Source organism: Amblyraja radiata, chromosome 38, assembly GCF_010909765.2.
Source record: "Amblyraja radiata isolate CabotCenter1 chromosome 38, sAmbRad1.1.pri, whole genome shotgun sequence".
NCBI lineage: Eukaryota > Metazoa > Chordata > Chondrichthyes > Rajiformes > Rajidae > Amblyraja > Amblyraja radiata.
The window spans coordinates 15,041,124-15,056,573 of NC_045993.1; the positions used below are offsets into that span (position 1 = coordinate 15,041,124).

The 15,450-nt window shown below is 44.2% G+C and overlaps 1 protein-coding gene and 1 long non-coding RNA gene across 3 annotated transcripts in view; one reads left to right on the top strand and one right to left on the bottom strand.

Annotated features, from left to right (window-relative positions):
* The window catches only part of gtsf1 (gametocyte specific factor 1), a 46,606-nt gene that overhangs the window by 7,845 nt on the left and 23,311 nt on the right, over positions 1-15,450 (bottom strand). For both annotated transcript variants that reach the window (XM_033013192.1, XM_033013193.1), the window contains exon 7: positions 392-438. In XM_033013192.1, the coding sequence (XP_032869083.1) occupies positions 413-438 (26 nt within the window). In that variant the 3' untranslated portion in view covers positions 392-412. The remainder of the gene's footprint in view (positions 1-391; positions 439-15,450) is intronic.
* On the top strand, positions 370-14,824 carry LOC116966854. The gene is made up of 3 exons (XR_004410078.1): positions 370-380; positions 13,882-13,888; positions 14,769-14,824. It is a non-coding gene; the product is annotated as an uncharacterized LOC116966854 (long non-coding RNA).

Here is a 15,450-nt window from a genome sequence, read left to right on the forward strand (position 1 = left end):
TAAAATTTAGTTTGCATTTACCACCTTTTACTCCAAGATGGATAACACTCAAATACTATTTTATGCTTCTTTTTAACTAATTTTGTAAATTCTTTGGCGGGGTACCTAAGATTAACTGTAACAATGTTTTACGACCAAAAACAATTGCATTTGAACTTATAGCAAATTCCTGAAATAAAGAATGGATCTTTACCCTTACTTAGTTTCGAGTCATTATTACAAAGGCAAACTTTTTGGTAGTTTATGCTCCCACACTTATTTTATAATTTAACCACAGCCTTCCTTGTAGATTCAGCTATCAAAAACCAATAAGCCATTTGAATGAGTAGAAAGTTAGTGAACCAATCCTTTTCACCTCAGATTGCAAAAATGTGTCAATGGTTTCACTCACATGTTGCAGTGGGAGACCAGGCTACTCCTTCACTTTTGAGCCGGCACCTAAAAGGGAAGTAGAGAGGTTAACAATATGATCTCAGGTCAGAATTACATGCATAATCCTGCACCAGCACTATCAAATCCATTTACTCCTCTGATTTATGAATCCTCTCCCCATTTTGAAAATAGTCTAGGCTATCCCTTCTACCAAAGAGCATCACCGTACACTTTGCTACACTGTATTCCATTTGCCACTTCTTTGCCCACTCTCCCAACCTATCCAAGTCCTTCGGGAGACTGTGTGCTTCCTCAACACTACCTGCCCCTCCACATTTTTTCGTATCAGCAAACTTGGCCACGAACTCCACTATCCAGATCATTAACATATAACATTCAAAGTATTGGACCCGATACCGACCCCTACAGAACACCACTAGTCACCGACCGCCAACAAGAAAAGGCCCTGTTTATTTCCACTACTTGCTAGTCAGTCAATCTTCTATCCATGCTAGTACATTGCCTCTAATACATGGTCTCCCACCTTGTTGCACTTGAAAAATCCAAGTAAATAACATCCACTGACACATGCTTAATGATGGGACTCTAAAATCTTACCAACCATTGAAGTCAGGATAACCGACCTATAGATTTTCCTCTTTTCCCTCGCTCCCTTCTTAAAGAGTGGAGTTACATTTGATTTTCCAGTATCTTGGAACCATTCCTGACTAATGATTCTTGAAAGATCACTACTAATGCCTCCACAATCTCTATGGCTACCTCTTTTAAGAACCCTGAGGTGAAGTCCATCCGATCCAAGTGACTTATCCACCTTCAGACTGCTCAGCTTCCCAAACACCTTCTCTTCATTAATAACGACTGCACTCACTTCTGCCCCTGACTCTTGAATTTCTGACATGTTGCTGGTGCCTTCTGCTGTGAAGACTTTTGCAAAATATGTATTCAATTAATTCGCCATTTCTTTGTTCCCCATTACTACTTCTCCAGTATAATGTTTCCAGTAGTCCAGGGTTCACTCGCTTCTCTTTTACTCTTTATAAATCTGAAAAATATTTGGTATCCTTTTTTAATTATTGGCTAGCTATGTCATCTTTCTCCCCTTATTGCTTTTCTGGTTGTTATTGGATTTTAATAGCTTCCCAATCCTCTAGTTTCCCACTAATCTGTGCCATATTTCTTCTGCAGTTGTATAGGGCTCTGGTGAGACCACATCTGGAGTATTGTGTACAGTTTTGGTCTCCTAATTTGAGGAAGGACATCCTTGTGATTGAGGCAGTGCAGCGTAGGTTCACGAGATTGATCCCTGGGATGGCGGGACTGTCATATGAGGAAAGATTGAAAACACTAGGCTTGTATTCACTGGAGTTTAGAAGGATGAGGGGGTGTCTTATAGAAACATATAAAATTATAAAAGGACTGGACATGCTAGATGCAGGAAACATGTTCCCAATTTGGGGCGAGTCCAGAACCAGGGGCAACAGTCTTAGAATAAAGGGGAGGTCATTTAAGACTGAGGTAAGTAAAAACTTTTTCACCCAGAGAGTTGTGAATTTATGGAATTCCCTGCCACAGAGGGCAGTGGAGGCCAAGTCACTGGATGGATTTAAGAGAGAGTTAGATAGAGCTCTAGGGGCTAGTGGAGTCAAGGGATATGGGGAGAAGGCAGGCACGGGTTATTGATAGGGGACGATCAGCCATGATCACAATGAAAGGTGGAGCTGGCTCGAAGGGCCGAATGGCCTCCTCCTGCCTCTATTTTCTATGTTTCTATGACTATGTCTGAGCTGTGAATACAATACAATATTTATTGTCATTTGAACCTCAGTGAACCCCAGGTCGTTCCGGCTGGAGGCCGCTTCACAATGCTAGGCCCCAACGACAACGGAGACCCGACAGGGAAAAGGTCGGGTCTTCCGTGCAGGGAAGAGATTTTTAAAAGTTTCCCCCTCCCCCCACATAAACACAGTTAAAAACAGTATTAAAAAAACACAACAACTACATTTAACTAGACAAAAACAAAACAAAAGACAAGACAGGCAACAGTGTCGCGCCGCCAACCGGAAACCGGAATCAACTGAACACACTGAATGTCTACTGAACTGTGAGTGTGGTGTTTATGTGGTGTTTGTGGTTTTATGGTGGTTTCACAATGCTTGAAATGGCATGAAACTGCATTTGAATGTGGAGGCCTTGCACCCTGCATGAAATGATATGAAACTGCATTTGAATTTGGTGGCCCTGCACCCTGCTGGAAGTGATCGGAAACTGCACTTGAATTTGGTGGACTTGCACCCTGCTTGAAGTGGTATGAAACTGCAACTGAATTTGGTGGTCTTGCACCCTGCTAGAAGTGGTAAGAAACTGCACTTGAATTTGATGGCCTTGCACCCTGCTTGAAATGGTAGTAAACTGCATCCCCTCATCCTTCTAAACTCCAGGGAATACAAGCCTAGTCTTTTCAATCTTTCCTCATATGACAGTCACGCCATCCCAGGGATCAATCTCGTGAACCTACACTGAACTGCCTCAATCACAAGGATGTCCTTCCTCAAATTAGGAGACCAAAATTGTACACAATACTCCAGATGTGGTCACACCAGAGCCTAATACAACTGCAGAAGAACCTCTTTACTCCTATACTGAAATCCGTTTGTTATGAAGACCAACATTCCATTAGCTTTCTTCACTGCCTGCTGTACCTGTAAGCCAACTTTCAGTGACCGGTGTACAAGGACACCCAGGACTCGCTGCACCTCCGCCTTACCTAACCTAACCCTATTGAGATAATAATCTGCCCCCTTGTTTTTGCCGCCAAAGTGGATAACCTCACATTTATCTATATTATACTGCATCTGCCACGCATCCGCCCACTCACTCAACCTGTCCAGGTCACCCGGTAACCTCCTAACATCCTCTTCACAGTTCACACTGCCACCCAGCTTTGTGTCATCCGCAAACCTGGAGATGTTGCATTCAATTCCCTCATCCAGATCATTAATATATATTGTAAATAGCTGGCGTCCCAGCACTGAGTCTTGCGGCACCCCACTAGTTTCTGCCGGCCATTCTGAAAAGGACCCGTTTACTCCTACTCTTTGCTTCCTGTCTGCCAGCCAGTTCTCTATCCACATCAATACTGAACCTCCAATACAGTGTGCTTTAAGTTTGCATACTAATCTCTTATGTGTGACCTTGTCGAAAGCCTTCTGAAAGTCCAGATATAACACATCCACTGGTTCTCATCCTTCAGTCCCATTAGCCTACCCAATACTATTTCTCGCCTAATGAAAATTTCTTTCAGTTCCTCTATCCCCTTAGATCCTCTGTCCACCAGTACATCTGGGAGATTGTTTGTGTCTTCCTTAGTGAAGACAGATCCGAAGTACCTATTCAACTGTTCTGCCATTTCCTTGTTGCCCATAATAATTTCACCCGTGTCTGCCTTCAAGTGACCCACATTTGACTTTGCTACTCTTTTACCCTTAACATATCTAAAGAAGCTTTTACTGTCCTTCTTTATATTCCTGGCCAGCTTCCCTTCGTACTTCATCTTTTCAGCCCGTATTGCCTGTTTTGTTTCCTTCTGTTGTCCTATGAAAGTTTCCCAATCCTCTGGCTTCCGGCTACTCTTTGTTGTGTTATACATCTTTTCTTTTAGTTTTATTCTAACCCTAACTTCTCTTGTCAGCCACAGTTGCCTCCTACTCCCCTTAGAATCTTTCTTCCTTTATGGAATGAAATGCTCCCACGTCTTCCGGATTATGCCCAGAAATTCCTGCCATTGCTGTTCCACCGTCATTCCTGCTAGGATCCTTTTCCAGTCTTCGCCAGCTCCCCTCTCATGCCTTCATAGTCCCCTTTGTTCAACTGCATCACTGACACGTTTGATTTAACATTCTCCTTCTCAAATTGCAGATTAAAACTAATCATATTATGATCACTACCTCCTTTACCTTGAGTTCTCTTATCACATCTGGTTCATTGGACAACACTAAATCCAGAATTGCCTTTTCTCTGGTCGGCTTCATTACAAGCTGCTCTATGAATCCATCTCGGAGGCATTCTACAAACTCTCTTTCTTGGGGTCCTGAACCAACCTGATTTTCCCAGTCTACCTGCATATTGAAATTTTATCTCCTGCTGCAACTTACACCCTACATCCGGGCTACTATTTGGGGGTCTGTAGTGTTAGTGCACCAATTAGTGTCTTCTTGCCTTTACAATTCCTCAACTCAATCCACATTGATTCTACCTCGTCAGACCCTTTGTCTTCCCTCGCAAGGGACTGAATTCCATCCCTCACCAGCAGAGCTACACCTCCTCCTCTGCCCACCTGCCTGTCCTTTCTATAGGATGTATAACCCTGAATATTAAGTTCCCAGGCCCGATCCTCCTGCAGCCACGTCTCAGTAATCCACACAATGTCATATCTACCAACCTCTAACTGAGCTTCAAGCTCATCTACTTTACTTCTTTTTACTTCACGCATGCATATACAATACTTTTAATTCCTTACGCATCCCACCTTTCACATTGACCCCTATTACACTTGGCCATACTCTCCTATCCCTTTGTGAGCTTCCTTTCCCGTTAATTCTAGGGTCATTAACCATCCCTTTACTCCCTTTCCCTTTAACTCTGTCCTCGACTATCCCATTTGACACCCCACCCCCCTTATTTAGATTAAAACCACCTGTGTCACAGTGGCAAACCTGCCTGCCAGAATGCCGGTCCCCCACCTGTATACAGTTCCCCCTTACTCCAAAAGAGATCCCAGTGGTGACAGGTCCTTGTACACCAGTCACTGAAAGTTGGCGTGCAGATACAGCAGGCAGTGAAGAAGGCTAATGGAATGTTGGTCTTCATAACAAGGGGATTTCAATATCGGAGTAGAGAGGTTCTTCTGCCGTTGTATAGGGCTCTGGTGAGACCACATCTGAGTATTGCGTACAGTTTTGGTCTCCTAATTTGAGGAAGGACATCCTTGCGATTGAGGCAGTGCAGTGTAGGTTCACGAGATTGATCCCTGGGATGGCGGGACTGTCATATGATTGAAAAGACTAGGCTTCTATTCACTGGAGTTTAGAAGGATGAGGGGGTTCTTATAGAAACATATAAAATTATAAAAGGACTGGACAAGCTAGATGCAGGAAAAATGTTCCCAATGTTGGGCGAGTCCAGAACCAGGAGCCACCGTCTTAGAATAAAGGGGAGGCCATTTAAGACTGAGGTGAGAAAAAACGTTTTCACCCAGAGTTGTAAATTTGTGGAATTCCCTGCCACAGAGGGCAGTGGAGGCCAAATCATTGGATGGATTTAAGAGAGTTAGATAGTGTTTAGTCACAAAAAAAGTGGAAAGCACAAAGCTTTAAATGTAGAGTTAGAGGAATATTTTAAAAGGACATACTTGGATCCAGATAAGAAAAGGGGAATGGGTTTCCCTCCAGATATACCACTCTTAGGAGGGATAGAGCATAACTGAGATGTTTTGCCACCAAAGTGGAAGGAAGTGGAACCAATAATAAGGCGTGCAAAGGCTTCTTCAGCCCCAGTGCCGAATGGAGTCCCTTGCCGGGTATACAAATGATGTGCTTAGATTTTTGTGGAGGCTCTTACAAATAGTTTGGGAGAAGCAGGTCATACAAGGGTTTGGCGTAGAGCAGGGAAATTTTCATTCCCAAAGGAGAAAGAGTCTTCAGAGGTAAGTCAGTTTACCATTGTATGTCTCCTAAATGTAGAAGGCAAGATTGTCTTTAGCATAGTGGCAAGTTATTTAGAAAGGAACAGGTTAATTAAGTGCAGAAAGCAGGAATCCCAGGTTTCGCAGGTTGTGTAGAACAGTGTAATATGGCACCAGATTCAGACAGCCAAGCTCGAGAGAAGAGATTTGCATGTAGTGTTTCTGGACCTGGCAAATGCGTTTGGATCTGTGCCACATAGTCTTATTTGGAGTACTTTTGATTTCTTTTGAGTTCCAGGATTGATAGTAAATTTAGTGAAAGCATGTTTCCAAGATGTCCGAATGTACAGCAGACTTTTCAACAGTACGGCAGAGATTAGAGATGGGTATTATGACACGGTGTACTATTTCCCCTTTAGCGTTTACAATGATGATGGAGCGAGTGATTAGAAAATCACGCTGGGTCGTCGGCAGGGAGGCTGCGTCTCCCTCCAATCAGGGCCTATATGGATGATATGTCCTTGGTGACCACAACAGTAGCTTGTACAAGAAGGTTATTAGAGAGGATTGGACAAGATTGAAGATTAAGCCAAGTAAGTCACGGAGTATTTCTTTGGCAAGAGGAAAAGTAGTAGAGAAAAGGTTTTATGTAGATGAAGAAGAAATCCCGTCTATAATGGTTAAAAGGTTGGATAGGTGGCGGAAATGGCGGAGGATTATGTGTTGTATTTGCCGGCTGGTGGGGTGAAAGGTGAGGACCAGAGGGACCCCACCACTCGCCACATCTTCCCATCTCCCCCCATGTCTGCCTTCCGCAAAGACCGCTCCCTCCGCAACTCCCTCGTCAATTCTTCCCTTCCCTCCCGCACCACCCCCTCCCCGGGCACTTTCCGTTGCAACCGCAAGAAATGCAACACCTGTCCCTTCACCTCCCCCCTCGACTCCATTCAAGGTCCCAAGCAGTCGTTCCAGGTGCGACAAAGGTTCACCTGTATCTCCTCCAACCTCATCTACTGCATCCGCTGCTCTAGATGTCAGCTGATTTACATCGGTGAGACCAAGCGTAGGTTGGGCGATCGTTTCGCCGAACACCTCCGCTCAGTCCGCAATAACCTACCTGACCTCCCGGTGGCTCAGCACATCAACTCCCCCTCCCATTCCCAATCCGACCTCTCTGTCCTGGGTCTCCTCCATTGCCAGAGTGAGCAACAGCGGAAATTGAAGGAACAGCACCTCATATTCCGTCTGGGGACCTTGCGTCCTTATGGCATTAACATTGAATTCTCCCAATTTGGCTAGCCCTTGCTGTCTCCTCCCCTTCCTTAACCCTCTAGCGGTCTCCTCCCACCCTCCCGCCCTCGGGCTCCTCCTCTTCCTCCCCTTTTTCTTCTTTCTTTCTTTCCCCCCCCCCACCCCCTATCAGTCTGAAGAAGGGTTTCGGCCCGAAACGTCGCCTATTTCCTTCGCTCCATAGATGCTGCTGCACCCGCTGAGTTTCCCCAGCAATTTTGTGTACCTTCGATATTCCAGCATCTGCAGTTCCCTTTTGAACATTCTATACTCAATGCTCTGATTTATAAAGGCCAGCACACCAAAAGCTTTCTTTACCACCCTATCTGGCATAAATCTCTCTGTAGACTTTGAAAATCAACTTCATTATCCACAACCCCACCTATCTTAGTATCATCTGCATACTTACTAATCCAATTTACCACACCATCATCCAGATCATTGATGTACATGACAAACAACAGTGGACCCAACACAGATCCCTGTGGCACCCCACTAGTCACTGGCCTCCAACCTGACAAACAACCATCCACCATTACTCTCTGGCATCTCCCATTCAGCCACTGTTGAATCCATCTTGCTACTCCACCATTAATACCCAACCATTGAACCTTCTTAACCAACCTTCCATGAGGAACCTTGTCAAAGGCCTTACTGAAGTCCATATATACAACATCCACTGCTTTACCCTCATCAATTTTCCGAGTAACCTCTTCAAAAAATTCAAGAAGATTAGTCAAACATGACCTTCCAGGCACAAATCCATGTTGACTGTTCCTAATCATGCCCGTTTATCCAGATGCTTATATATATTATCTCTAAGTATCCTTTCCATTAATTTGCCCACCACTGACATCAAACTAACAGGTCTATAATTGCTAGGTTTACTCTTAGACCCCTTTTTAAACAATGCAACAACATGCGCAGTACGACAATCCTCCAGCACTATTCCCATTTCTAATGACATTTGAAATATTTCTGTCATAGCCCCTGCTATTTCTACACTAACTTCCCTCAATGTCCTAGGGAATATCCTGTCCGGAACTGGAGACTTATCCACTTTTATATTTCTCAAAAGTGTCAGTACTTCCTCTTCTTTGAATCTCATAGTTTCCATAGCTACTCTACTTGTTTCCCTTACCTCACATAATTCAATATTCTTCTCCTTGGTGAATACCGAAGAAAATAAATTGTTCAATATCTCCCCCATCTCTTTTGGCTCTGCAGATAGCTGTCCACTCTGATTCTCTAATGGACCAATTTTATCCCTCGTTATCCTTTTGCTATTAATATAGCTGTAGAAACCCTTTGGGTTTACTTTCACCTTACTTGCCAAAGCAACCTCATATCTTCTTTTAGCTTTTCTAATTTCTTTCTTAAGATTCTTTTTACATTCTTTATACTCCTCAAGCACCTCATTTACTCCATGCTGCCTATAATTATTGTAGATCTCCCTCTTTTTCCGAACCAAGTGTCCAATTTCCCTTGAAAACCATGGCTCTTTCCGATTTTTACTATTTCCTTTCAACCGAACAGGGACATAAAGATTCTGTACTCTTAAAATGTCACCTTTAAATGTACTCCATTTCTCTTCCACATCTTTCCCATAAAACAAAATGTCCCAATTTACTCCTTTTAAATCCTTTCGCATCTCCTCAAAGTTAGCCTTTCTCCAATCAAAAATCTCAACCCTAGGTCCAGTCTGACCCTCTCCATAATTATATTGAAACTAATGGTATTGTGATCACTGGTCCCGAACTGTTCCCCAACGCATACCTCTGCCACCTGACCCGTCTCATTTCCTAACAGGAGGTCCAGCACCGCCCCTTCTCTAGTAGGTACTTCTATGTATTACTGCAAAAAACTATCCTGCACACATTTTACAAACTCCAACCCATCCAGCCCATTTACAGAATGTGTTTCCCAGTCTATGTGTGGAAAATTGAAATCTCCCACAATCACTACCTTGTGCTTACTACTAATATCTGCAATCTCCTTACATATTTGCTCTTCCAATTCTCGCTCCCCATTTGGCGGTCTATAATACACCCCTATAAGTTTTGCTACCCCTTTCCCATTTCTCAGTTCCACCCAAATAGCCTCCCTACACGAGCCCTCTAATTTATCCTGCCAAAGCACTCCTGTAATATCTTCCCTGATAAGCAATGCAACACCTCCACCACTTGCCCCTCCAATTCTATCACACCTGAAGCAACGAAATCCTGGAATATTTAGTTTCCAATCACAGCCCTCCTGCAACCATGTTTCACTGATCGCCACAACATCATACTTCCAGGTGTCAATCCAGGCTCTAAGTTCATCCACCTTTCTTACAATGCTCCTAGCATTAAAATATACACATTTAAGAAATCCACCCTCTCTTATTCTCTGTTTATTGTCTTTTTCTTCTCCCTCCCCTACATTTTGGGTCAGAGTGCTACCATTCTCTGCCTCCTGCCTCACACACTGACTGCTAGCTTTCCCAATTTGAGTTCCGCCCCCCAACCATACTAGTTTAAAGTCTCCCCAGTAGTCTTTGCAAACCTCCCCGCCAGGCTATTGGTCCCCCTCGAGTTCAAGTGCAACCCGTCCTTTCTGTACAGGTCACACCTTCCCCAAAAGAGGTCCCAATGATCCAGAAACTTGAATCCATACCCACTGCACCAGTCCCTCATCCACTCATTTATCCTCCACCTCGCTCCATTCCTACTCTCACTGTCGCGTGGCACAGGCAGTAATCCTGAGATTGTTACCTTTGCAGTCCTTCTCCTTAACTCTCTACCTAACTCCCTAAATTATTTTCAGGACCTCTTCTCTTTTTTGACATATGTCGTTGGTACCTATATGTACCACAACTTCAGGCTCCTCTCCCTCCCATTTCAGGATTTCTTGGACCCGTTCAGACACATCCCTGACCCTGGCACCAGGGAGGCAAACTACCATCCGGGTCTCTTGTCTGCGTCCACCGAATCGCCTATCCGACCCCCTGACTATAGAGTCCCCTATTACAATTGCCCTCCTCTTCTTTTCCTTACCCTTCTGAGCAACAGGACCGGTCTTTATGCCAGAGGCCCGGCTGCTGTCGCTGCCCCCAGGTAGGCTGTCTCCCCCACCCTTACTCAAACATGAGTACTAATTTTCAAGGTGTACAGCCACCGGGGTACTCACCAGTCCCTGGTATATGAGGTGCCAATCTCTAAGGTGGAAAGGTTAGAGAGATTGGTTAGTTCATATATTAGGAAATAGTTAGGAGATCCACGGTGTCTCAGTAATGCGGCTTTATATGTGAAAGGTATTATCCATTTACCATTGTCTAGTCTAACAGAGGAGTTTAAGTGTGCTAAGGTGAGGTTAGAGTTGCAATTATCAGCGAGCAAGGATACCTTAGTTAGTAATCTGGTGCCAAATGTAACTAGAGGGAGGGAGTGGAACTCAAAGCAGGCAATACAAGAAGCACAAGCAGCTCTGAGGCATACAGACATTGTTGGTAGGGCGCAGCAAGGGAAGGGAGGCTTAAGGGCCTGTCCCACTTAGGCGACTCTTTAGGCAACTGCCGGGGACTAGTTTCAATGGAATTCACATCCAACACCTGGCGACAACCTACGACAATGCCGACGTCAACCTATGACAGCAAAAATTGTCGCTACAGTCGCCCATAGTCACCCAAGAAATCGCTTAAGTGGGACAGGCCCATAAAGACTCAGCACAGGGAAACCAGTGTGGAATAAGGCAGGTCCAACAGAGAGTGGGAAATTGGTTGTAGAGCAGGTCAAGAGGAAGCAATGAGATGCATAAGGGCAGTAGCTCAGGTTAAGTAGGGATAGTGAATGAACTGGGAAAGTGTAGAAGAGGTTTAGCTGGAGGCACCAGTGGTTCATGGAGGCGGGTCATGTAAGGGCTGCCATCACCGCAGAACCTCAAACAATGGGTAGGTGGGGACCCGGCGTGTCCCTTCTGTTCAGAGGTGGCAACGTTGAAGCATATTTTGTCAGGATGGAGGACTAGTCTTTCTCAGGGTCAATCTTTCCTCATATGACAGTCCCGCCATCCCAGGGATCAATCTCGTGTACCTACGCTGCACTGCCTCAATCACAAGGATGTCCTTCCTCAAATTAGGAGATCAAAACTGTACACAATACTCCAGATGTGGTCTCACCAGAGCCTTATAGAACTGCAGAAGAAGCTCTTTTCTCCTATACTGAAATCCTCTTGTTATGAAGACCAACATTCCATTAGCTTTCTTCACTGCCTGCTGTACCTGCACGCCAACTTTCAGTGATCGGTGTACAAGGACATCCAGGTCCCGCTGTACCTCCCCCTTACCTAACCTAACCCCGTTGAGATAATAATCTGCCCCCTTGTTTTTGCCGCCAAAGTGGATAACCTCACATTTATCTATATTATACTGCATCTGCCACGCATCTGCCCACTCACTCAACCTGTCCAGCTCACCCTGCAACCTCCTAACATCATCTTCACAGTTCACACTGCCACCCAGCTTTGTGTCATCCGCAAACTTGCTAGTGTTGCTCCTAATTCCCTCTTCCAAATCATTAATATATATGGTAAACAGTTGCGGCCCCAACACCGAGCCTTGTGGCACTCCACTCGCCACTGCCTGCCATTCTGAAAAGGACCCGTTCACTCCTGCACTTTGCTTCCGGTCTGCTAACCAATTTTCTATCCATGTCAACACCCTAACCCCAATACCATGTGCTCTAATTTTAGTCACCAGTCTCCCGTGCGGGATCTTATCAAAGGCTTTCTGAAAGTCTAGACTCACTACATCAACTGGCACCCCTTTATCCATTTTACTTGTCACATCCTCAAAAAATTCCAGAAAATTAGTCAAGCATGATTTCCCTTTCATAAATCCATGTTGACTTGGACTAATCCTTTTACTGTTATCTAAATGCCCCATTATTACCTCTTTAATAATTGACTCCAGCATCTTTCCCACCACCGAAGTCAGGCTAACTGGTCTGTAATTCCCCATTTTCTCTCTCGCTCCTTTCTTGAAAAGTGGGATAACATTAGCTATCCCCCAAATAGTAGCCGGGATGTAGGGTGTAAGTTGCAGCAGGAGTTAAAACTGGCATGTAACAAAGGTAATGCCACTGTGGTGATGGGGGATTTTAATATGCAGGTAGATTGGGAAAATCAGGTTGGTTCAGGACCCTAAGAAAGAGAGTTTGTAGAATGCCTCCGAGATGGATTCTTAGAGCAGCTTGTAATGGAGCCGACCAGAGAAAAGGCAATTCTGGATTTAGATTTGTCCAATGAACCAGATGTGATAAGAGAACTCGAGGTAAAGGAACCACTAGGAGGTAGTGATCATAATATGATTAGTTTTAATCTGCAATTTGAGAAGGAGAACGTTAAATCAGAAGTGGCAGTGATGCAGTTGAACAAAGGGGACTATGAAGGCATGAGAGGGGGGAGCTGGCCAAGGTAGACTGGAAAGGGATCCTAGCAGGATTGATGGTGGAACAGCAATGGCAGAAATTTCTGGGCATAATCCGGAAGACGCAGGATCATTTCATTCCAAAAAGGAAGAAAGATTCTAAGGGGAGTAGGGGGCAACCGTGGCTGTCAAGAGAAGTTAGGGATAGAATAAAACTAAAAGTAATGATGTATAACACAGCAAAGAGTAGTAGGAAGGCAGAGGATTGGGAAACTTTCATAGGACAACAGAAGGAAATTAAACGGGTAATACGGGCTCAAAAGATAAAGTACGAAAGGAAGCTGGCCAGGAATATAAAGAAGGACAGTAAAAGCTTCTTTAGATATGTTAAGGGTAAAAGAGTAGCAAAGTCAAATGTGGGTCCCTTGAAGGCAGACACGGGTGAAATTATTATGGGCAACAAGGAAATGGCGGAAGAGTTGAATAGGTACTTCTGAACTGTCTTCACTAAGGAAGACACAAACAATCTCCCAGATGTACTGGAGGACAGAGGATCTAAGGGGGTAGAGGAACTGAAATAAATTTTCATTAGGCGAGAAATAGTATTGGGTAGGCTAATGGGACTGAAGGATGATAAATCCCCTGGGCCTGATGGTCTGAATCCCAGGGTCCTCAGGGAGATGGCTCTAGAAATAGTGGACGCATCCTCCTCTGCCCACGTGCCTGTCCTTTCTATAGGGTGTATAACCCTGAATATTAAGTTCCCGGGCCCGATCCTCCTGCAGCCACATCTCAGTAATCCCCACAATGTCATATCTACCAACCTGTAAACTGAGCCTCAACTCATCTACTTTACTTCTTATACTTTGCGCATTCATATACTTAATTTTAGTATTTTAATTCCTTACGCATCTCACCTTTCACATCGATCCCTATTACACTTGGCCATACTCTCCTATCCCTTTGTGAGCTTTTTTTCCCGTTAATTCTGGGGTCATTAACCATCCCTTTACTCTCTTTCCCTTTAACTCCATCCTCGACTACCCCATTTGACACCCCACCCCCTTATTCAGTTTAAAACCACCCGTGTAGCAGTGGCAAACCTACCTGCCAGAATGCTGGTCCCCCACCTGTTAAGATGCAATCCGTCCCTTTTGTACAGTTCCCCCTTACTCCAAAACAGATCCCAGTGATCTAAGAATCTAAATCCCTGCCCCCTGCACCAGTTCAGGTCCCGTATCTCCCTGTTCCTGCTCTCCCCAGCGCGAGGAACTGGAAGCAAACCGGAGATAACAACCCTGGAGGTCCTGCTTTTCAGCATTTTTCCGAGCTCTCTAAAGTCACGCTGCAGAATATTCATCTTAGATGTGGGGCAAAATCTTGGGACAAAGACCCCTCCTTTATTTATTTGCCTCTGTACTCCACAATTTGAGATTTGTAATAGAAAAAAAAAATCACATGTGGTTAAAGTGCACATTGTCAGATTTTATTAAGATCTATTTTTATATATATTGGTTTCACCATGTAGAAATTACAGCTGTATTTATACATAGTCCCCCTATTTCAGGGCACCATAATGTTTGGGACACATGACTTCACAGGTGTTTGTAATTGCTCATGTGTGTTTAATTACCTCCTTAATGCAGGTATAAGAGAGCTCTCAGCACATAGTTTTCCCTCTAGTCTTTCCATCACCTTTGGAAACTTTTATTGCTGTTTATCAACATGAGGGCCAAAGTTGTGCCAATGAAAGTCAAAGAAGCCATTATGAGACTGAGAAACGAGAATAAAACTGTTAGAGACATCAGTCAAACCTTAGGCTTACCAAAATCAACTGTTTGGAACATCATTAAGAAGAAAGAGAGCACTAGTGAGCTTACTAATCGCAAAGCAACTGACAGGCCACAGCTGATGACAGAAGAATTCGCTCTATAATTAAAAATATATAATTTTTTAAAAACCCAAACACCTCTCCGACAGATCAGAAACACTCTTCGGGAGTCCGCAGAAGACCTCGTGAACAGAAATAGAGGGTGCACTGTAAGATGCAAACCACTAATTTGCCGTAAAATACGATGGTCAGGTTACAGTTTGCTAAGAAGTACTTAAAAGAGCAACCAAATTTCTGGAAAAAAATCTTGTGAACAGATGAGACGAAGACTAACTTATATCAGAGTGATGGCAAGAGCAAAGTATGAAGGAACTGCCCAAGATCCAAAGCATGCCACCTCATCTGTGAACACAGTGATGGGGGTGTTATGGCCTGTGCATGGATGGCTGCTGAAGGTATTGGCTCACTTATCGTCATTGATGATACAACTGCTGATGGTAGTAGCAGAATGAATTCAGAAGGATATAGACACTTATCTGCTGAATTTCAAACAAATGCCTCAAAGCTCATTGCCTGCGGTTCATTCTACAGCAAGACAATGATCCCAAACATACCGCTAAAGCAACAAAGGCGTTTTTCAAGGCTAAAAAATTGTAATTTCTTGTGGCCAACTCAATCACCCGATTTGAATGCAATTGAGCAAGCCTTGGATATGCTGATGAGAAGGGGACTAGCCCTCAAAACAAGCATAAGCTAAAGATGGCTGCAATACAGGCCTGGCAGAGCATCACCAGAGAAGACACCCAGCAACTGGCGATGTCCTTGAATCGCAGACTTCGAGCAGTCATTGCA